General features: G+C 40.3%; 1 protein-coding gene across 1 annotated transcript in view; it reads right to left on the bottom strand.

Moving 5' to 3' along the window:
• Positions 1-6,178: 6,178 nt before the first annotated feature.
• Positions 6,179-22,427, bottom strand: part of LOC122555412 (A disintegrin and metalloproteinase with thrombospondin motifs 5) — a 32,343-nt gene continuing 16,094 nt past the window's right edge. Inside the window, exons 4-8 of the mRNA XM_043701394.1 lie at positions 19,868-20,151; positions 17,913-18,096; positions 14,196-14,371; positions 11,167-11,342; positions 6,179-6,822 (exon numbers count right to left, since the gene is read on the bottom strand). Coding sequence (XP_043557329.1) covers positions 6,264-6,822; positions 11,167-11,342; positions 14,196-14,371; positions 17,913-18,096; positions 19,868-20,151 — 1,379 coding nt within the window. The 3' untranslated portion in view covers positions 6,179-6,263. The remainder of the gene's footprint in view (positions 6,823-11,166; positions 11,343-14,195; positions 14,372-17,912; positions 18,097-19,867; positions 20,152-22,427) is intronic.

The raw sequence follows: 22,427 nt of genomic DNA, 5'->3' as shown, positions 1-22,427 counted from the left end.
TAATGGTGTATAGGGTTATGCCAAGCAGGTTTTGTGCTGGATGGTACTGAGTTTCTTAGGTATTATAGGAGTTGCACTCATTCAGGCAAGGAAGGAGTATTCTATCAAACTGCTGACTTACAAATGGTGGATAGGCTTTTGAGGATGAGGAGTTACTCGCTGCAGAGTTCACAGCTTCTCACCATTTCTTGCAGATTTTGTGCATTCTGAATTCATGAAAACTGTAAATAAATGGAAGGTTTTTTTCCTCACCTCTTCTTGATAAACAAATGACTTCCAGTTTATAGTCGCACCATCATTTTCTTCAGTTCTTTGCTCAAACAACCAATGCAATGTAGATGTTAAGAACAAAATTTGAGGGAATTATCTATTAACTTTCCATCATCAACTGTAAGAGGCAGATGCAATCTATAATAGGAGGTAATGGAAGTCGTACTCATGGAGCCAGAGACTCATACATGCGTGTGTACACCTGCACACAGTATTAAATCTTAGTTTTCTTTACAAAGTATAATTACTGCTTTGACTATCTCCCTTCAATTCTATCAACTAAAATAGTTATTTTAAAGTAAAGATTTCATGTTTCTTTGTTTTTGAGGGAGATGTGATAGAGGAAAGAACTAAACTTCTGAATGGGAATTGAATATTAAAAATTTTCTTTTAAATTCAACCATTAAATAAAACAACAGCAGGCATTAATTATGGGACTGTGGTATTGCATTTTGAATATATAATTTACACACATTACAAAAGTGAATTTTAGCATTAGTTACACAGACAACATGATTATTGTTACAGTACGTTACAGAATATTACTGATGTGCTTAAAATAATTGATAAAAAAAGTTCTTAGAATCACAGACTAGGTGCGTCACAGAAGGAAGCCTGTTGGATCTGTGTCAGCACTCTGTGAGAATAGTTCGACTAGTTCTAGTCCCCTGTCCTGTCCCTATAATCCTGCAAATGTTTGCATTTTTGTTCTAGACATGATTAATATGCATTACACAACTGCTACATCTTTTAAAACAAGTACTAAACTGCTTTTGACATGTTGTCTCAGTCAATTAATAATTTTTCTTATAAAAAAAAGACAAGCGCAGCTTCCCTCATGAGGAATGCAAACATCTAAATAATTACACGAGGAAAGAACACAATGCAACAGTACACAAAGCAACCAGTGCTGTACATTACGTAAACATACATATTTAAAAAATATAGTGAACTCTCACAAGAGGAGTGAAGCATAAATTAAACAGTTGTATAATAGAACACAACAGCAATTTCTTTTTAAAAATTGCATGATGGGTGTTCTCCACATTAAATAACAATAAATAACTGTTACATCAAATTCACACCAATTATACTAACACAAATAAATTATTTCAGTGCTGTGCCTTAACATTTTCACAATTTAAATTTACATTGGAATGTTTTCTCCCTCATAACGGAGACCCAATTAAAATCTATACATTGTAGAAAAGGATTATCTCTTTGATTCCCAACTTCAAAAGGGAATGATAGAACTGAAGATGCAGAATAGGTTTCTGGTCATTTTGATTCCATTGGCCCAGCTAAGTAAGTGAATAAGGGTGGTACACATGGTAGAATTCAGAATAACACCATCATTTTTCTAATGAATGAACAAATCCAACCCACTCTATGGCTCCTCCCAGGACCATGTAGTGGGCAAGAAGGATCCTTTGGCCTACTGTGGCTCAACTCAACTCCAGGAATGTACTTAGGATCAAAAGGGACACCAATAGTACTCTTCCCCTACCCCCATTATCCCACCTTATTCCTCATATCTGGGCCAGCATACAGGGCTTGGAATTGGCAGTTTATACTGTCCCCTGAGAATAGAAGGAGTTTTTTTTGTCCAACCTGGGATCACATGGTCTTTGCTGGGATCAGAGCTGCCCTATTATAACATGTGCCAAATTTGTCACGAGACAGTTTCCACAGGAAAATGAATGTTTAAATGTTAAACGATAAATAATTTTGACTTTTGTGCAACAATAAGCTAAAGAAGCAAATGTAAATCTGACCTATCAATTGACATTAAAAAACATCAAATTCTACTTCTTCAATTGCTGATTTGTTTACTTTTTTTTTGCTTTTTTTCCCCCCCCTTCTTCTTTTTCTTGAATGCAATAGACACCCTCTGGATATTGTTGTTATTGTATCTTCAAACTCTTCCCTTGGAGAATAGTGTGAAGTAATGGAAGGATCTGCAGGTTGATTAACAGTCAGACAGGCTTTGCGTCTCTACCCCTCCTTCACTGCCATTAGCAACCTCTTTGTCTTTGGCTCTGAGCACTCTTACAATCTGTTTCACTTGCTCCTCTTTCCCCTCTGTCTATAGCATGCAATAATTCTGTTGACAAGTTTGCAGCCCTTTCCAGTTCTGAAGAGTCAATACCAGACTCAAAGTGCTAACTCATTTTTCTCTCCACAAATGTTGCCAGATTTGCTAAGTTTCTTCAGAAGTTTCTGTTTTTATTATCAATGATTAGTGTCCTTCTGATACCACCCAAAATTTGGAACTGGTTGCTGTCTCGAAAGATATTTCTTTTGACTCAGAGATTACCTCTAAACCAAATTTTATATCAGCGACCATTCATTACATATGAACCTGAGCACTGAATGCTATTAACACAGCAATAGAGCTTCCAGAAGACTTTGTTGGATAATTGTTTGAAGTGGGAACTCTGGTTGAATTTCCAAACTTTATCCCAGGAAAACTGAGACAATTTCTCTTCCAGGATTTCTAGCTGAGACCAGGTAATTACTGGTCAGACTGGGGCAATTGTTTATTAATTGAGTTGTAGTATGGGAAATTTCCAACTCAAAATTGACTCTGTCACTACTAACTAAGTTTTAGGCATTGTGTACAAAGGTTCTAAGAGTTATGAACTTTGTATAGACAGCGAATAAAAAGGTGGTATTTTGGTTAACACTGTAAATAGACATTAGGAATACCTTGCTCTATTTCATGTGCTGCCAGGATAGCAGAGATATACCTCAACACCTGAGCAATGTACACACCTGTTTTAGGTCATACCATAAATGCCAATGAAGTTTCTGACTAGGTTTTGTTTGAATTCTGTTCCCATGGAAAATAAATTGGTTAACAATTCAATCCATTTAGGTAGGGTCTTATTGAAAAGGTGCTTGCTACCTCATAGTTTTCTGAAACATTGTTTGAAATTGGAGACTAATCCAGAGAAAACTGGCATCAACAGTGTCCGAAGGTGTTGGTTTCCCTTCTACTGTACCAGACAAAAGTGGAACATAAACCAAATAATAATTTGCAGGAATGGCATACACAAAAATTAACAAGTGATACTCGAACAGTATTAGGCTATCGTACTATGTAGGGGAGGAGGGACAGGGAGGGGTGGAGGGGTGAATGACTTATTCCAACCTGCCCTAATAAATGATTTTTGAGCGTGCCATTTGGTGAGGCCATTTATTCAGTTAGGTTCAATTTGATTCTAAATACCAATATGTTCCCTCCTTTGCCTGGGTGAATTGAGACTTCTACTCATGTCTTCACTGAGTTAAGGAGGAAATTTCTTACTTACAGGGTTCTACATGATTGGAAAAGAAATTGCCAGGAAGATGAATACAGCAGTTTGATGGTAGCCTTGGAAGGGTGAGTGCATTTGGAGGGATGATCTCCAAATGACTGAATGATCCTTTCTGATCCATGATTGCTTACAGCTGCTTCATCTGAGGTCATCTAAGTATAATTAAAAGACTAAGACTGGCACTTCTCAGTCTGAATAGTTCAGTACCACTTTGTGCTTTTAGTGGAGTGGTTATGTTTGTGGGTTATTAATAATAGACATCTGGATTAATAATACAAATAATGAGATCAAATCTCCCTTGAAAGTCTGCCAATTTGAATTCAGTTGATAAGAGATCAAAAAGTGTAAAGCTGGTATAGGCACACGTGACCATGAAGGTGCTAGACTATCTGACAAATCTATCAAATCAATTAACATACTTCAGGGAAGGAAGCTATCTACATTTACACAAACTAACCTGTTCATGACTCCAACTTCACACTAACTTGGTTGACCTTTGAGTGGCATAACACACCTCTCTACTCCAGGAAACAATAGGAGACCTGCCAGCACCACTAATCTCTTTTGGTAAATAGGGATGGCTTGAAATGTGGCTTTGGCAACAATGCGTTTATCCTGAGAATGAATATCAATAGAGTGGTTGGCAAGGGTGACAGTGAGGCATCTCTAAACAAGCTTTGGCCCACTTAGAAAGGGGCTGATAATTGAGCTTCACTTAAGATGGGGGAATAAACGTGCAAATTAACACATCATTTATAAAATTGCACATTCTCCCATCTGCAAATAATTTCTGATTGGGTAGATCCCAGCATTAGTGTGCTGGCATGGAAATTGTAGATGGTTAAGCAGAAACACACTAATGACACCACTGTTGCGTGTGTGAAATCAAGAGTAAGGTTCAACTTTGTTTAAAGCCAAACACCACATGCGCTTTTTTAAAGATCCTAGAATTGACCAGGGGAGCAGTAATCTCAAGATCTGAATGACCTACTGACCTTTGATCCTAACCTCCAGCAATTCCAGAGATGCCAACCACAGACTCATTTGGATATTTTTAGTTAGAAGTTAGACTGTCACTTTTCAAGTTTTGGAGCAGACAATTTATTTGGATGTAGGAAGTCTGTTCATTTGAAAATAAGTTTTTAAATCCGCCTTGGAGCTGTCTCCTGTGATATGACTCCTTTAGATAGTGACGATTTCAGGGTTTTTGATGAACTTTCATTTTGAGCAAAGCAAATATCAGAACTCAGGCTTTGAACCCATTCCCTTTCTTTGCTCCTAATTCCCAGGTGGCAACCTGAAAATGAGAATCTGCTGTATCATCTGCAAGTACCACATTAACTATTAAAGTCTTGTTCCTGCTAGGCTATGTCATATCTTGAATACAGTAAGTATGTGCACGAAGCAAACCATTTCTCTTCAGACGAAAAGTTCACAAACCTGTTTTTTTCTCTGTGGTTCCATTTGCTCTATTGCAATATTAGTCCAACAGACAAGGAGTATACCAAGTAGAGTCAGGGTAGATGATTTAACGTTTGATCAGATATTCACCCAAGTGAAAGTCGTAACTTGATATTATAATTAATTAGAATGATTCACAAAATCCATATTTCTGGGTTACATACATGAACTTTAGTGAAAGGTCCCAGTCTCAAATTTTTTTTTAGAGTTTCTTGTGGGCATTCAGTTTGGCCCTGAATCTATCAGGAATATAGAGTTGTATAGAATTATTTTACCAGCTTCCCCTTGACCATACAATTCCTAACAGCACAGCCATTCTACTCTTTGTTCTTGTGTTGCATCAGGTTTGTTATTATTGAGTAGAATTATATCATATTTCAATCAAGGATTCCTTGAAAGAGTCCAATAGGGGTATTAACTATCTCCTGTAGGTATTAGACCATAGGAGCAGAAATTAGGCCATTTGGCCCATCAAGTCTGCTCTGTCACTCAATCATTGCAAAGAGATAATATCATTAAACACTTTAACAATCACCATGGCACAAGTTCCTCCCAGGGTCCACAGAATGCTGCATGCTCATCGGCACAATTGTTCTTCATTCCATTCTTGAACACATGAAATTCCCTCACCAGCCAGCTGGTTTCTTTTACTGTCACGTGCACAGGAGTGAATGAGTGAGTGAGAATGCACTGCTCTGTGCATGATCCCAATTGAACACCCTAGAATCAGTCACCGAGTCCAACTGAACAGCCACAAGCAAGCAAAGCAACAAATGTATTGCAACACAAGGCAGGCTTGTGTTGGAATGTCAGATTCCTTGGGAGGGACAAAATGATTTGTGGAATCAATGCACCAGCTTGTATCCATGGAAAGGGTAGCTCCATTGATCTCATTTCCATGCAGTTGAGGGATGCATCTGAGGTAGGCAACATGCAGGTGTGTATCATCTTCTGCTTTCCCATTCTCACTAGTCTGGGGCAATGCATCTGAAGCTCTCCCATTGGGTGCAATACCAATGTGCACTTCTTTGGTCCACAAAATATCTTCTGCCCACGCTTTGATTGTTCCCAAACTGACATTGGTGTCTGCTTTAAACCAAAGCATGCTAGCTACCCTTTCCCTCCTTTTCTCCAAGTATGTTTTCATTTTAGATTAAGACAACACCAAACAAAATGACAAAATAAAAAAGATTCTTACTCAACAGTAATGCATTAACATTTTCTCAGAAAACATTGTTTAAATGCTGAGGGTCTCATGGACAGGCGGCATCCCTTTGTCAGTTTCCCATATCCGTTTTTGCACTGAACAGTTCGGGTCTGCCAGCCAGTATCACAGGTTCTGGAACATGACAACCAGGGTCCTGTTGCCCACTTGGGAAGGTTGGATTGTGCAGCCAGAGTCTTGATGGCATTTTCATTGGCTGAAGGCAATTGTTTCCTAGGAATAAAATAGCTGTAGCGCACGTCAAGTGGTTTCCCAGGATCAGTGGCAAGTATCTGAATTATCAGTGGCTCCTTTAATGGTCCATAACCCATTGAATGCATTTGATCATCCTTCTGGCTCCACCCGCTGTAGTTGAGCACTGTGCCATTTAGATCAACAATCGTTTCTGAAGTCGAGATCATGTACTTGCCGTTGAAGAGGTAATCCCCATTCTTCCGTTTAACTGCTAAATAGGCAGTGAACCGCTGCTGACCCTTTGGCTTGTATTGCCGCACTTTGATGTGTGTTGCTCCTGCAGGGATTCTTGTTACCTCTCTGTAACCCACACTAAATGGACAAAACAAAATTAAGATGAAGTTTGCAATGTAAGAGTGATTGCATAATTTGCCAAGAGTTTACTATTTCTATGTAATATACACAATCTTCTCTTTACTTTTAAAATTAATGCAATATTTCAAGGCCTATAATCAAAACAGGGATTATATTTTCCTGTCAAACATACATGATCTTTCTATTCTCATGCAACACACACAAAGTCTGTTATGCTGTAACATAAGCTAGATGCACTATTCCATTACAATTTCTCTTATACTTCTGTTTCCTGACAATATATACACGGTTTGTTATTCTTCTACAGTATATTCTACAGGAATATCCTACAGGATTTGCTATTTATTGTGGAACCATGCCTTATTAAAAATGACATTATGAATTATTAGTTGGAAGCCTCTAATTGAATTTTAACAAAAACTGAAGCCACATTCCAATGTCTTGAAATCACAATCCAAGATGGCTGAGTATTGGCAACATGGTGCCATCTCCATTCCAAAGGCAGCACACTGGCAAAGCCTCTCCAGGAGTAATTGTCTTAAAGAAGTATGAATTTTAGGCTGTTAGCTAAGCATCCACACAATCTAACTCGACTAAGTGGAGACAAAACATTAGACATCATTTAGACGATGTGACTCTAGCCATGAAAGGAATTTGTCCAGACAGCATCTAATCGTTAAGCCATTACATTTGGCTCTTTATTTGCAGTGTGCTTAAGCATCTATTTAAAAGCAAGAGTGTGCGTGTGTGTGTGTGTATGGTCACAGCACAGAGACTGTAAAACACTCTCTGCACTTGCAAGCATATTCTTTTTCAAAAGAAAAGGAATAAACTTGTTTCAATCAAACAAAAAGTCGGAGAAGAGGATAACCATCCTATCTCCTCTCACCTGGTCAAAACATACTCTTTTCAAAATAATATTGATGTAAATGTTGGGGGCGCGATGCACATGGGCTCTGGTATTTTCTACAATGTAAGATGCACACGTATACAATCGAAAATTGCTTTGGTTCAGATATAGTTGATTAGAGCAACCTGTCAGTCAATGCTGTGTCACTTACTGGTATCCATGGTAATTGCTCTCAACTAAAGCTATAAATATATACAACCTACAAACTTACCAACTCCTGCATGCAATATGACTACATAAATGCTTACCACATGGAGTCATACACATAGAAACAGATCCTTTGGGTCCAACCAGTCCATCTGAATATAATCCCAAACTAAACTAGTCCTACCTGCCTGCTGCTGGCCCATATCCCTCCAAAACCTTCCTATTCATTTATTTATCTAAATGTCTTTTAAACATTGTAATACGTCCACCACTTCCTCAGAAAGTTCATTCCACATGTGAACCACCCTCTGTGTAAAAAAACTGCCTCTTATGTCCTTTTTAAATCTCTCTCCTCTCACCCTAAAAATATGTCTCCTAGTCTTGAAATCTCACATGTTAGGGAAAGGACAACTACCATTAACTCAATCTACCCTTCATTATTTTATAAACCTCTGTAAGGTCACCTCTCAACGCCCTAATGAAAAATGTCCAACCTATCCAGCCGTTCTTTATCTCAGTTACTTTAAAAGATGCATTAATTTAAAACAAATAGATGACTTATGGAAGTAATGAACAAGAAACTTCCAACAACTGTAATGAGCCCACTGTAGCCTCTCTGATGGAGAACAAGAGAAATGTCAGGAATTACCGTCAGGTTCTGCACAAGTGCGAGATCCTAAGGTTAGTGGTTAAGATCTCAAACATGAGTGCCCCAGTGAAGAGTGAGGGAGTCCATTGACCTGACAAGCTGCACCTGGACACACTAAATGTGTTGTGAGACAGTGTGAGGCAGTCAGTCTGTCTGTGCAGTGTGAGGTGTTTTAGCTGTGAGGGCTGCACATCTGGATTGTGTGTTTGTGAACAGAATTGCTAACAGCATTAGACAGACATTCATTTAGACGGGAGAGATTATCATCTGTACGGTTCTATCTTGAAAGCCTCTTAATTTTCAATCTTATGTATCTGAGCATGGCAAAGCTGGAATTGGACTCGACTTTGATGACCTTGTGGTCTCAATAATTATTGTATTTAAACTAGAAATCAGGCGGAAAGGGATTGGGTGCTTCAATCAGTCTGTCTGCCACACTGCGGAGACCCGTTTGAAACTGCTGCCATTTATTTTTCATAGCATTCCTCTGAACACTGGAATTTCCTTAAATTCAACCCATAGGAGGTGTCTTTTCCATAAACTGTTGCACTGGCCAATGTGCACCAGGGCGGACTTGCTCAGAGTGTAACAGTGTTTAACCCTTCCCTTAATCAACCTTAACATTGCAGACTCTCAAAATAGCACCCTCAGCTTTTACATTTGTACCAACTGCTGTAGATCAACCTGATGCCTTTGGGATACTGTAATATCCTTTAACCCTTTTACTGCCCAGCACAGTTATTTATTCCTAAAAACAGTGATATGTTCCCCAACACTAGTCAGATGCACCCCTATGCTCACACACACCCAGTGACTTTGACGATTTAAATCATTAAGTAATCCCATAAAGCTGCTCAATCCTCACATGCTGATTATGATGACATTTCAAGGAAGGTTGGCAGTGGCCTAGTGATCATTGTTTATATACGGGCACACACGGTGAGATATCAGGTTAGCAGACCTTAAGACTTATTGCAACTGGACTCAATTCTGGCTTTGTGTTTTAGTAGATTGGCCTCCATAGTAAGTGATGCTGTTGCTTTGTGGACTCAAGCACCTGCCTAGTAAACAGAAGATCCTGATTTCAAATATTAGAAGATGCGCCTCTAGAAAGTGCTCAGAGCTTCTGCTTCAATGTCGTTGAACAGTATCAGAGATAAGGTCGCTCCGATTGGTCAAATTAGACCAACATTATGACAAATGAGATGTCATCAGTTACAAGTGGATCTCCACGTCACAGGCAAACTCATTGAAGCTTCATGAGTGAGGCTAAATTTGGCATCTCAATGTCACCCTAACTGAGATCAATGAATTCAGCACAGGACATAAAGTAACTTTGCAGCCTTCTCAATTGTGGTACATCTTGGTGCCACACCATCTGGTCCACCCCAGCAAGCAGTTGAAGTGTCTATTACATAAGGAAATACAACTGGAGGAATGTAGGTCAATAGGAAACTACAAGGACAGGGCTGAAATATTTGGAGACTGGTTTGTAAACAGCATTTCCTCTCTTCTTGACAATTACCGCTCATTAACTTATCTTAAATACATCTAACTACTGACCTTCCTGCACTTTTGATGATGTCTGATCCAAGCATTCATCCTTAACTTAAGAGAGTTTAGGGTCTATTGGGAAGTTAAACTTAGGCTACTTTCCCAGAAAGAAAAGCTGTTCTAGTTACAATTGGTTCGACTAACCACTGAGGAGGAGATCCACACTGGCACTGAGCAGATTGTTAATGTCTCTTCCTGTTAATAGCCTTCCCCATCCATCTTATTTTCCCAAATCGACTCAGTGCCAAGGTACCGATTAAATAAAGTGCTGTTTTAAATTTAAAGGGGGTTTTTCAGCACAAGTATTCTGTAAATTTTCCAGTGAAAGAAAAAAAGGACAGCTTGATCTTTTGCTTTGGAGTGTAATGCCTTGTGCATAGTTGGAAAATACATGTGAATCAGATTAGGACAAGATCAAGGTCAATCATCTCCCATTCCATTGTGAAATAACTGCTAACTGTCACAACCTAGGCACATAAATGAAGAAGTCAAGCTTGAAAAGCGTATGGGAAATCTGCAGATGCTGATTGAAATATGCTGAAAATAATTAAGAGGAAAATTGGGTGCCACGGTGGCACAGTGGTTAGCACTGGTGCCTCACAGCACCAGAGACCTGGGTTCAATTCCCACCTCGGGCAACTGTCTGTGTGGGGTTTGCACATTCCCTCCGTGTCTGTGTGGGTTTCCTCCGGGTGCTCCGGTTTCCTCCCACAGTCCAAAGATGTGCATGTTGGGTGAATTGGCCATGCTAAATTGCCCATAGTGTTAAATGTAGGGGAATGGGTCTGGGTGGGTTGCTCTTCGAAGGGTCGGTGTGGACTTGTTGGGCCGAAGGGCCTGTTTCCGCACTGTAAGTAATCTAATCTAATTAGGTAAAATAGAACTGGCGATGTATTCCAGTACCCAGCAATAACATGTATCATTGACCTCTAAACCCATAAACTATGATCTTAGAAAGATGCCATTGACGTTAATGCTTTCAAAAAGAAAATATTACAGAAAAACACACTGATGGCTCATAAAATATCATTGACACTAATATTCACCTCATATTTTGACATAATGTATTGGTTCAAATTACCTTCTCTTGGTAAAACTTCGTGATACTTTCACACAAGTGGAACCATCACCCCCGCAAACTCCACACTTGTCATACTGCAGCTTGGAGCCAATAATACCATCACAGCCAGTCCTGACACAGCGTCCCCGCACACATACCGAATTGCTGTACGGCTGACATTCCGTGCCATCTGTTACCTGGAAACAAAGTAAAACAGAATTCAAGAAAGGAAGTTTCTAGCTTTCTGGTCATGAATAGTTGTTGGGGAGTTCACAACTTGAGAAATGCTGAAAAATGTCCCACTTTGTCAAAGCTTCTCATTAGCATACTTTGCAAGAATACCAATTCAAGAGAAATACCAACATTTATACTGCATGGAGACTGCTAATTAGTTAGAAAGTGACTGTTAGTGGTGTTGCCATGGACAAAGCATCCATTAATATGTTTGACATGTATAATACCACATATGTAGGCCATATATCCAAAAGACTGACTGATCATATCAAGCAGTCTTCTTCATTAGATAAGGGAGCTTTACATTGCATTTTGCTACACATTATAAGGTATTTTGTTTTTAAATTCTAATTCTAGGACTCTCAGTTAATGTCTTCACTCAGTTGATATGTGACTATTGACCATATCTATGACATAAACCTAACGTCTGCTGTCCTGTAAAGCTGAATAAATATTATTTGGCCACAGAAGAAAGACTCTGGGTCAAAAGGGCCAGGTGTATGAATTATTTTCTGTAAGAGAGTTGGGCCATCAGTAGAGATCTCCACATGCTATAGCTGTGAATAAAGTAGATGCTTTGCACTTGCTGATGTGAAGTCTACGTAAAGGACTAAGATGTGAGTTGTGTAGAATGGCACTCTGATTGCAAAGTGTAGCAGTGAAAAGGAGCTAAATCAAAAAACAATGACTCAGTGATCAATATTTGGATTTTAAAACCTGTTCTTTGCACCAAAAAGACTGAGAGTTGGAAGGAGTTTTGAGGCTGAGGAAAAGTAAAATAGAGACTGCAATAAGTTTTGATATCAACACAGTGAAGGTGGACAAAGAATTTGTGGAATTGTTCACCCCAATTTTAGACTGGAGTTTGATGTAAGCGGGAGAAAGATGGGCAGGTGGCCATCACACAGTGCCAATCCTGGCACTAAAACAACAGATGCAAGAGTGCAGCAGCTTTATCTTGGCCACTCTCGCCTTTATAGCTCAAACAGAGCCATCAATCAGTGATCTCACTCAAACATCAGACTGAGGTATTTGTAAATTCGAATGCAACAGCAAGTAAAGTTGAAAGCAGCAGTAACTACAGTAATAGTTACAGGATATTGGAAAAACTGTGATGGAGAGAGCTTCACTGAGGGAAGGATCATCTGACAGACAAACTATTTCTTGAAGCCTTCCCTACAAAGTGGTAAAGGCAATTGTTATGCAGCAAAGAAGGCAACTGGCTTCTCAGAAGCAGACAGCTTAGCGACTCTTCAAGGTATTTTCTTGCCCTGCCTTGTATTTAAGCTGGTTTCTTACTTGCTCATTTTATGAGTATTCAGTTAAACCAGCAATCGGTTCTGATCCATACTCATTTGTAGTCCCTCTTCTCTCCATCCTTATTTATTTGACACTAATAGCAAATAAGGAAGCCAAGAAGGATAAAGGTCTACAAAAACACTGAGAGTTAGTATTGATTTTGGGCACGTCATCTGACTTGTGGTTACAAATCAGTATTTCACATTGGGTGGGGAGGGAATGTGTCAAACCTATTTTCAACAAAGCGCATGCTAACCGTCCCGAGAAACTTTAAATAAATGGCAGTGATACATTGGAATTGCTAAAATCATTGGCAAAATGCTAAGCCACAAATGCTTTCTTCAATTACAGGTGAAAAGAGCGAAAACATTAACACATTAACACCATTTTGGACTCTAAATTCCACATAGGACGTGTGGTAAAATAGATTCCCTATCGGTCCGTGGCAGCCCCTTAAGTTAGTCCATATTCTGTCTCAATAAAACTTTTACTTCAAGAATATTTAAGAACAAAATGAAGTTTTGTGTTTATAAAGATACGAAATAGCAGTGCCAAGGAATAGAACCCTCTTGTTAAATGACCTCTTTATAAAACAGATATGCAATTCTGCTGCACAGTGTAAAATGAGAAAACTTCCTGTCATTTTGCATGTTAATTCCCAGCCAAATGATTGCACATCAATTTCCATTTCCAAAAGAGAAAGTTGAGAGCAGATTTGGTAAACAGGTCTAAAATCAGGATGTGCAGTGGACAGAGAGATTTGGAGGATGGGTCGAGAATTGGAGAACACTGATTTAAAGTGATTGACAATAGAAACAATGGCAGCATAAAGAAAACTTGTGTCACATTGTGAATGGTCAGGAATGCAGAGGCTCAGGGAAGGTTCATTCAGAGCATTAAGAAGGAACTGGACAAGCATTTGAAGAGAGTGCTGTGGGAAAGGACAGAAAAATGGCACTAGCTGAGTTTCTTCTGCATAGAGCTGGCATGGACCCACCACGTAGACTGGCTTATAACCATCCCATGATTCTTCTCTGCATTCACCAGTGCCTTGTATGGAGGTTTAGTGCGAGATTTCCGCTGGTGGGCTGAGATTATGCCAAACACTTTTGAAGAACACAGGAAATATAAGGAACAAAAGGTTATATGAGCCTGTTCCACATTCAATAAGCTCATGGTTTATCTGATTGTGTTCATCACTTTCCTGTCTGATCAGGAGAGAGGGGGAAATCACCAGTGGCTGAAGGAGCCAGTGCTGAGGCCACTTATGGTCTTAGATGTTTAGTGGATATGGTCTAAGCTGGTCTTACTGGGGCCAGGTGAAGCACTTCAGCTTCATGTATGTATTTTTAAAATTACCTTCATGGGGCTTGTATTTCGACAGCTTTTTTTTAAGCTGCCTTTGGTTATTGCTTTCATGTAAATCGAATTCTCGGACACAGGCGTACACTCAGGCTGCATTTAACTTGACAACAGAACGGAAAAAGTTTGTCATGATCCCAACTTCACATATTTACCTTCTGAGAAAACACAACATAATATCCTGTTCCCTTTGCTCGACAGGTCAATTTACACACATCTGCAGGGATCACGCCAGCGTACTTTGGAACCCATTCCACAAACGTCTTGACTCCTTTGGCATCAGTCTGGTACCCATTCCGTGCTTCACATTGCTCATGACGAAAAGATTTGCCTGTTTGAATCAAAGGATTTTAAAAAAATTATGTGTTGGATTTATTAGTTTTATTCATTATGACAGAGCAGTTCACCTTTAAATAAAAATGCTATACAAGCTAACCAAATGTTTTTCACAAACTGCAGCAGCAACTACAGTGGTGTGAGGTAAAATAGGGAGAAATGACTAGAGTCTTGGAGTCATAGAGCAGGGAAACAGACACTTCTGTCCAACCAATCCATGCCGACCACCATCCCAAACTAAACCAGTCCCACCTGCCTGCGCTTGGCCCATATCCCTCTAAACGTTTCTTATTTAAGTACTTATACAAATGTATTTTAAATGTTGTAACTGTGTACAGGCATTCACCACTTCCTCTGCAGGTTCATTCCACACATGAACCACTCTCTGTGGAAATAAACTGCCCCTCATGTCTTTTGTAAATCTTTCTTCTCTCATCTTAAAAATATGCCCCCAGCCTTGAAATCCCTTGTCCTAGAGATAAGACACCTGCCATTCCCCATATCTATATCCCTCATGATTTTATCAATCCTTCAGTTCACCCTCAACCTCCTACACTCTGATGAAAAACGTCCAGTGGAGTAAGGCTAACAATAGTCTACTTGGAAACAATGAAGAAGGTTTTTCTAGTGCTCTTCCTATTTTGCCAAACTGCCTCAGGCAATAATTGCTTCTCTCTCTTGGCTTGGTATTAAGCTTGACCTAGTCTCACCTTCTCTGTTTCAATTATAGTCTCCTCCTTGTAACCGTATCCACTCCACTGATATTGGAATCACTACCTAATCTTCTTCACTGAACCTGAATCCAATTTTCAGATACTGGACTCATTTTCACCTTCATTTTTAATACTGCTGATGTCTGCTACCTTTATGCAGCCCCTCAAGATTGTTCTCCTTCTAACCTGATTGCCTTCTCTTTGATAATGGTTTCAGGGTGGAACAGTGGCTCAGTGGTTAGCACTGCTGCCTCACAGTGCCAGAGACCTGGTTCCATCCTCAGGTGTCTGTCTATGTGGTGTTTGCACATTCTCCCCACATCTGCGTGGGTGTCCTCTGGATGCACTAGTTTCTTCCCACAGTCCAAAGATGTGCAGAATAGATGGATTGGCCATTATAAATTGCCCATAGGGTGCAGGCAAGGTGGGTTAGCTGTGTGAAATGCTGGCTTACAGAGTTGGGGTGGGATGCTGTTCGGAGGGTTGGTGTGGACTCGATGGGCTGAATGGCTTGCTTCCACACTGTAAGGATTCAATGATTCTATACCTAACATTTAAACCATTTGAACTTTCTAACGTTATACTCCCCTCCTCTCCAATAACTGAGCTTCTTCTACTATCTGTGTGCTCTCCTGAGTATTAACTTTCCCTCCTGCCCTTATTTTTCCATTGCATAATAAATTTTCCAATAACTGCCAGTATTTGAACTTGCTTTTAAATGTACTGAGCTCCCTTGCTATCCTGATGCACTTCATTCCACACATAATTCGCTCGTTGGAGTGCCATGAATAAATTGGCTTCATGATGTCTCACACACTCACTGTGTGGTATTCTTCCAACTCACTGCTTTGTAGACGCAGTAAGAATTTTAATATTTTCCACTGTTTTGGAAATGCAATTTTCTTTTGACTAAACAACCAGAATTTAAAGTACGGTCATGTAAACAGTAGGCTGGAAAAAAAAATCACTTTTCTGGCATTTTACAATCAGACACTACATGGTAAGATGCCAAGACCAATAGGCTCTGACGGCAGACTCAAAACACGAGCCACCAATAAAGCTTGAAAAAGTGCAAACAAGTTTCAGGGCTCTGAAATGAGCAAATCCATCATTCACTTCTCCTTATGCTGTGAAGATCTTCAAAGTACATTGTAATTTAACTTATTTGCAAATGTAAATTTATTCAGAAGGTCAGTTCTGATAACTATTTAGCTCATATTTAAAGACAGCATTTTGAAAACTTTGATGTACTTTTGTTTTTCTTCCATACAGTCCAATGGTCAGATTCCGTTTGGTGAGATCAGCTTGCCAAGTCTGAAATCCATCATTTAATACTTGCCAGGCCCAGGCTTATCCCAACCACTTTATGCACTGCTCACCTCTAACTATTTCCAATTACAGATGTTATAAGATTGAAAACTTCATTATATTCTGTTCCCATTCAATATGGTGTTACTTCTCAAGATTTTTAATCCAGTTGGCTATTCCATGGTATCTAGATTTCTGCCATAAAACCATGGGAATGTAGAGGGTGGATTGGTTGCTCCTACCACCATTTTGGAATGTCTAATGAATACAGTTAGAAATCCTTTACCTACATTTTTAGTATTATCACAAGACTATTAATCCAGAAACTCTGCTAATGTTCTGGGGACCCACGTTAAAATCCCATCATGGCAAATGGTGGAATTTGAAAGAGTCTCATGATGAATACGAAACCATTGTTGATTGTCAGGAAAAGCCCATCTGGCTCACTAATGTCCTTTAGGGAAGGAAATCTGCCATCTTCACCAGGTCTGGCCTACTCCAGACCCACTACAATGTGGTTGACTCTCAACTGCCTTCTGGGTAATTATGTGATGCCCACTTCCCATGAATGAACATAAAGAAAGAATTGGTGAGATAATTCAACTATCTTGCAAGTGGCCTGCCAGTAAAACTTAAAAAGACAAGTCAGATGAAATGGTTTACATGTATTTTCTTTCCCCTTCCTTGCGGACAATGGCCAGGACTGGCTCAGAGTACCTCCAGGACTAAGTTCCTCCAACTGCTGGGAAATCTCCCAGAAACCAAAGGGGTTTGCACAGTACTTCCAGAAAATGAGGTGGCACAGTGAGCACTTCACAGGAAATTCCTGCCAATCAATATGGCTCCTTGGATTGCTGAGGGTTTCCAAGGAAATGTAAAAAAGCAATTTCCTAGGCCTTTTCCTTCTGAAGAAAAGTGGCACCAGAGTTGGAATATTAACTCAGTTCCTCTCTCCACAGATGCTATCAGACCTGCTGAGTTTCTTCAATATTCTCAATGTTTGATTGTAATTTTTTATGCTTCAATAGGAATATTTGTTATTAAGATTCTTGTCAGCTGGTCGAAAGGCTACTGGCATCACCAATGATGGGCATGCAGACCAAAAAGTCCCAAATTCAATGCTTGCGTTTTGGTAATTTGAATCATCTTTTTAACAACAAGGCAGCCTAATAGTCCTCAATGCCCCTTGGCTGGAAAGTGTGGGGTGTGGTATGTATGTAGGGGTGGGGAGGGGAGAGAGGTTGCAAACAAGTCCAGGTTCCTGTGTTTGATCACACCACTTTGTTAGAAAGGGTTCAATCTTTGATCATCAAATCACCCACAGGTAGTAAGATATAAAGCATTGAGAAAGGCTACTTGGGTGAGATGCAGAAATCTGACTTCAGCTTTTTAACCCTGTTGGGCGAGGCCCTCGGGAAATGCAAGGGAAGGAGAGCAAACCAAGCCAAAGCGTTATCCATGATTGGCATATTTTCATGTCCAAGAAGAAGAAGAGGAATTATAGGATAGACATACCAGTTTGTGGGCAGGGTGTCACGTTGCAGGATCGATGGATGGCACGTTTCCCCACGCAGTATTTGCCGTTATTTCTGGGGGCAGGGTTGTTGCAATGTCGACGGGAGAACTGCACACCCCCGCCACACGTCCGGGAACACTCTCCCCAGGAACCCCATGACCCCCAGTTTCCATGAGCCGAAGCCTGTAATTCAATCAGCAACAAATGTAAATCATAGAAAGTCGTTTGCACTTGGAGGAGTTAACAATATGTCAGCAAGAATTCAAGAATTTTCAACTTTGCTGGCACAAGATGTGTGGATGGTTTTACCAACAGCCAGTGTGACCACTTAATGAGAGACACTGCAATATGGAGTTCACTTCTCTCAGGACACATGGTTTTTACCTTGTTCTCCGCATTGTCGAACTCAAGTTCAATTCTAATGCTCCTGGCCCAAAGCCAGTGGTTCCCAGTTCCCAGTACCTTGGCCCATGGAATTTTTCATGCATATTTAGACATTGGCTGTCTATTTCTAAGGGAAGAGCATTTCAGTTGAGCCCAATTTGTTTTTAATAAGGTTAAACATGCTTAGAAAACCTAGCTTGACGCTTCCCTTCCTTTTTCACCTAATTAATTCATCCACTGAACCATAGGGGGTGCTAGACCTAAAAAAATCCAACATTTTAAAAATGCAATCACTTGGAACTCAATGAATCGACCCAATTCTGCTTGGAGGTCCTGAAATTATATCATAGGATAGATAGTAACACGTTCATCTTTGCGAACCTCTGCTACCTACTATGGAACAAGAGATTTGAGTCCAACCAGTCGCACTTACAAGTCAACCATGGTGCAAATTCATGGCCTCAAGATACTGAACCTGATCTGATAGCCACAGGGTCAGGCATCATCTGGACTGTGAACTGAGAATTTGCCAATGTTTCTCTATTAAACTATTCAGATGACATTTTGTTTTATCCTCAGGAACAGGAGAAAACCCACTGCTGTTTGGCAGCCGGCATCAAAAGGGATCTGTGGGAAAATAGCTTTTGCGTTACGACATTGGAATGGAACAGCACGTTGTTCTGTAACTTACTAGTTTTATTTCCATTGGAATGGGGCACCAGAATCTTTGTTCGCTGCATTTTCAGTTCCAGACTGGCACTGGAATGGTACCAGCTGCTTGGATAATCGGTGCCTCAAATATGTGCCTTCAACCCCTCAAACGTCAGAATATCATGTATATATATATTTTAATAGAAGTTAAACTAAATTCAGCACAATGGCAACTTTGAGGCTAATGTGGGAATCTCTCCATACCAATCATTCCGTGTTGCTTCTCATTTCCTCTTCTCAAGGTGGAAACTTGTCTTTATAAACACCCAAAACCACATAAATGCATTTTTGATATTTGAGCCCAGACAGCCAGAGTTAGCAGTCTATTCAACTATGGAACACCTCGTGGTTACATCTGATTATATCTTCACTACAAACATGCACACACACAGGCACAGACAGACTTACACACATAGACAGACAGACAAAGAGATAGACACACGCGTGTGCATGCACACACACACACACACATATATGGACACAAACACACACACAGACTCACACCCACAAATGTTCACACACACACAGACACACGTGACATGAGACACACGCCAACACATCGACATACAGACACATGCAGACATATGAACATATGGCACACAGAGACACACACAGACATATGGACACAACTACACACCCATGACACACAACACACGAGGACACAAACACACACTCAGAGACTTGCACAAACAAATAGACACACATGACATGAGACACATGCTAACACATCAACATACAGACACATGCAGACATATGAACTATAGCACACAGAGGCACAGACACACGATACACACGCGCGCGCGCGCACACACACACACATTGTCTAATCAATGGTGTAACCTCTGGACTTCCCACTCACCGAGTAATGCCTCCGTTTGGTTTTGTCCACACACTTGCCATGGAGACAGATCCTCCCCTTTCCACATGGTGTTCCCTCTACGGCAGGAAGCTTCTTGGTCATGCACACCATTTGCCCCTGTCGAATAACAGCGCACCACAGGCGGGAACAGACATCCATTCCTGGACACACTGTGTACTCTTGCCCAAAAGCCAGCTTGCACTGACGAACAGCATCATAGTTCTGGCCTGGAAGCTCCTCAGGTACATGCAGGGGCTTCTGTGGAAGATCAAGGAGGCAATCCCCTAGAAAGGAGAACACTCAGCACATTGTAAAATAAAATACCTATTCATACATCTAGAAAAACCTGAAAAATTCAACAAAACCTGGCTTCCCTGATGGCTTACTAAGTGTGACAGTGAATCGATATACATGTAAAGTTCTTGCACTGCTATCCAGCCAGGAGAATTAGTACAATTAGTCTCAAAACAACTGAACTAAATAGAAAGAGGAAATATCAACTTGGATTCCTTCTTCTCTTGTTCGCCAATACAATAATCTTTTGCAAGTAATTGCATTTTAAAATCCTTTTCATGGGATGTTGGTGTGTCACTGGTAAAGTCTTCAATTGTCCATTCCTGATTTCCCTTGAAATGATGGCTTGGCCATGTCATAGGCTGGTTCAGTGTTAACTACATTACTGTGTTGCCAGTTGCCCACAACCCTAGGTCTTGTATTGTATGGATTGTTCCCAACACAGACAACCTATTTTCAAATATTCAAACTCTTTGTGAGTAAATATACAATGAAACAAAAAAAACTGCAGATGTTGGAGATCGAAAACAAAAACAGAAATTGCTAGATAAACTCAGCAGGTCTAAGCAGCATCTGTGGACAGAAAGGAGTGTTTTGAGTCTAGTAACTCTTCTTCAGAACTGGAGGCTCTCTGGTCTCGGCATGTTAACTCTGTTTCTCTCTCATCGGATGCTGCCAAATCTGCTGAGTTTCTTCATCAATCTTTGTTTTAGCATTTATCTCTCTCACTCTCTCTCTCTCTCAACTTATCATCAGCTATCTCTTTGTTTGCCTATCCCTTTTTTCTCTCTCTCTTGGCTCTGTTTTAATGTACTGTATTCACTATGCTTTCTTCCACCACAATCTGTCATCAACATAAATACCACACTTTCCCTTTCTGATGAATGTCACTGGTTTCGAAATGTTAAGTCAGTTTTCCTCTACAGATGCTGCCAGACCTGATGGGCTCCGATTATTAGTCCAGCGACATGGCTAATATACCACCAGGGACACATTCACTTGCACATAAATAGGCACTTAGAGGAACTGATGCCTGTGAAACTGTGCCCCTTAAAGAGACCCGGCACTATCAGGACAGAGTGGCAATAATTAGAATAAAGGAAGCAAAATCTCACTGACTTTTCAATGGTTAAAAAGATGTGTCATTGAACAGATAAAATAAATACCATTCAGTCGATAACTTTGCTGTGCCCAACTAACCTTCAAATAAGTGAAAAGAACCAGATTTATTCAATTCAAGAATTACCATCATTGACACGCGTTAGATTCCTTTGAAGTGATGGAAAGTAATATCCTCCTATTGTGTCAACATCAGCCACTTCCAGGACAGAGCCATAGCATCATTCTAATCTGCATCTGGCATCTGTTTTCACCCCAGGATTATTGTCTGTCTTTATTGTCCTTGTGGTATCACAGTGTTTCCATTGCCCAATTGAGCTATCAAACTGCTAACTTCGCTCCAACTTGTGCTGAATTACAAGTTGTAATTATATCCACCAGAGACTTGATTTAGAATGCCCACATCTATTCCCCAGGTTCTAATGTAATGTACTAACTGACCCCTTTGGTTCACATGAGATAAACTAAGAAAAGATCTCTCTTGTCTGCAGATGGTGAAAGTCCCAAAATGGCTATCTGAAGAAGGCAGGTAATTCTCTCCAACAGTTTTCCCTCAAGAAGAACCACAAAAGAACTTTGGTTAACTGGTTAGTCCAGAATTTTCCAAAGTGAGATCGGGATCCCAAAGGGATCATGAGTTGAAACTTTGGGGTGCCGAGCTCTGAGCTACCAATGGAAATCATGGGGCTCTGACCAAGTTAGAGTGGTTGTGTTTCCAACTCCTTTCAGAGCTCCCCTTACTCTACTCTCACCATGAGGACTTATCCATGAGGGCTGCAACAATTTTCAACCCTTACAGTGTGGTCACAGTGAGAGAAAAGGTTTGGGAAGCACTGGGCTAGTCACTTCACTTACATTTGTAGGACCCTGCTGTGTGCAATTAGCTGCTATATTTGAATATAGATTTGTAGAGAGTCATAGAGATGTACAGCATGGAAACAGACCCCTTCGGTCCAATCCGTCCATGCGACCAGATATCCCAACCCAATCTAGTCCCACCTGCCAGCACCCGGCCCATATCCCTCCAAACCCTTCCTATTCATATACCGATCCAAATGCCTCTTAAATGTTGCAATTGTACCAGCCTCCACCACATCCTCTGGCAGATCATTCCATACACGTACCACCCTCTGCGTGAAAAAGTTGC

This window comes from Chiloscyllium plagiosum, chromosome 12, assembly GCF_004010195.1.
Source record: "Chiloscyllium plagiosum isolate BGI_BamShark_2017 chromosome 12, ASM401019v2, whole genome shotgun sequence".
NCBI lineage: Eukaryota > Metazoa > Chordata > Chondrichthyes > Orectolobiformes > Hemiscylliidae > Chiloscyllium > Chiloscyllium plagiosum.
This window is presented reverse-complemented; position numbering and strand designations above follow the sequence as displayed.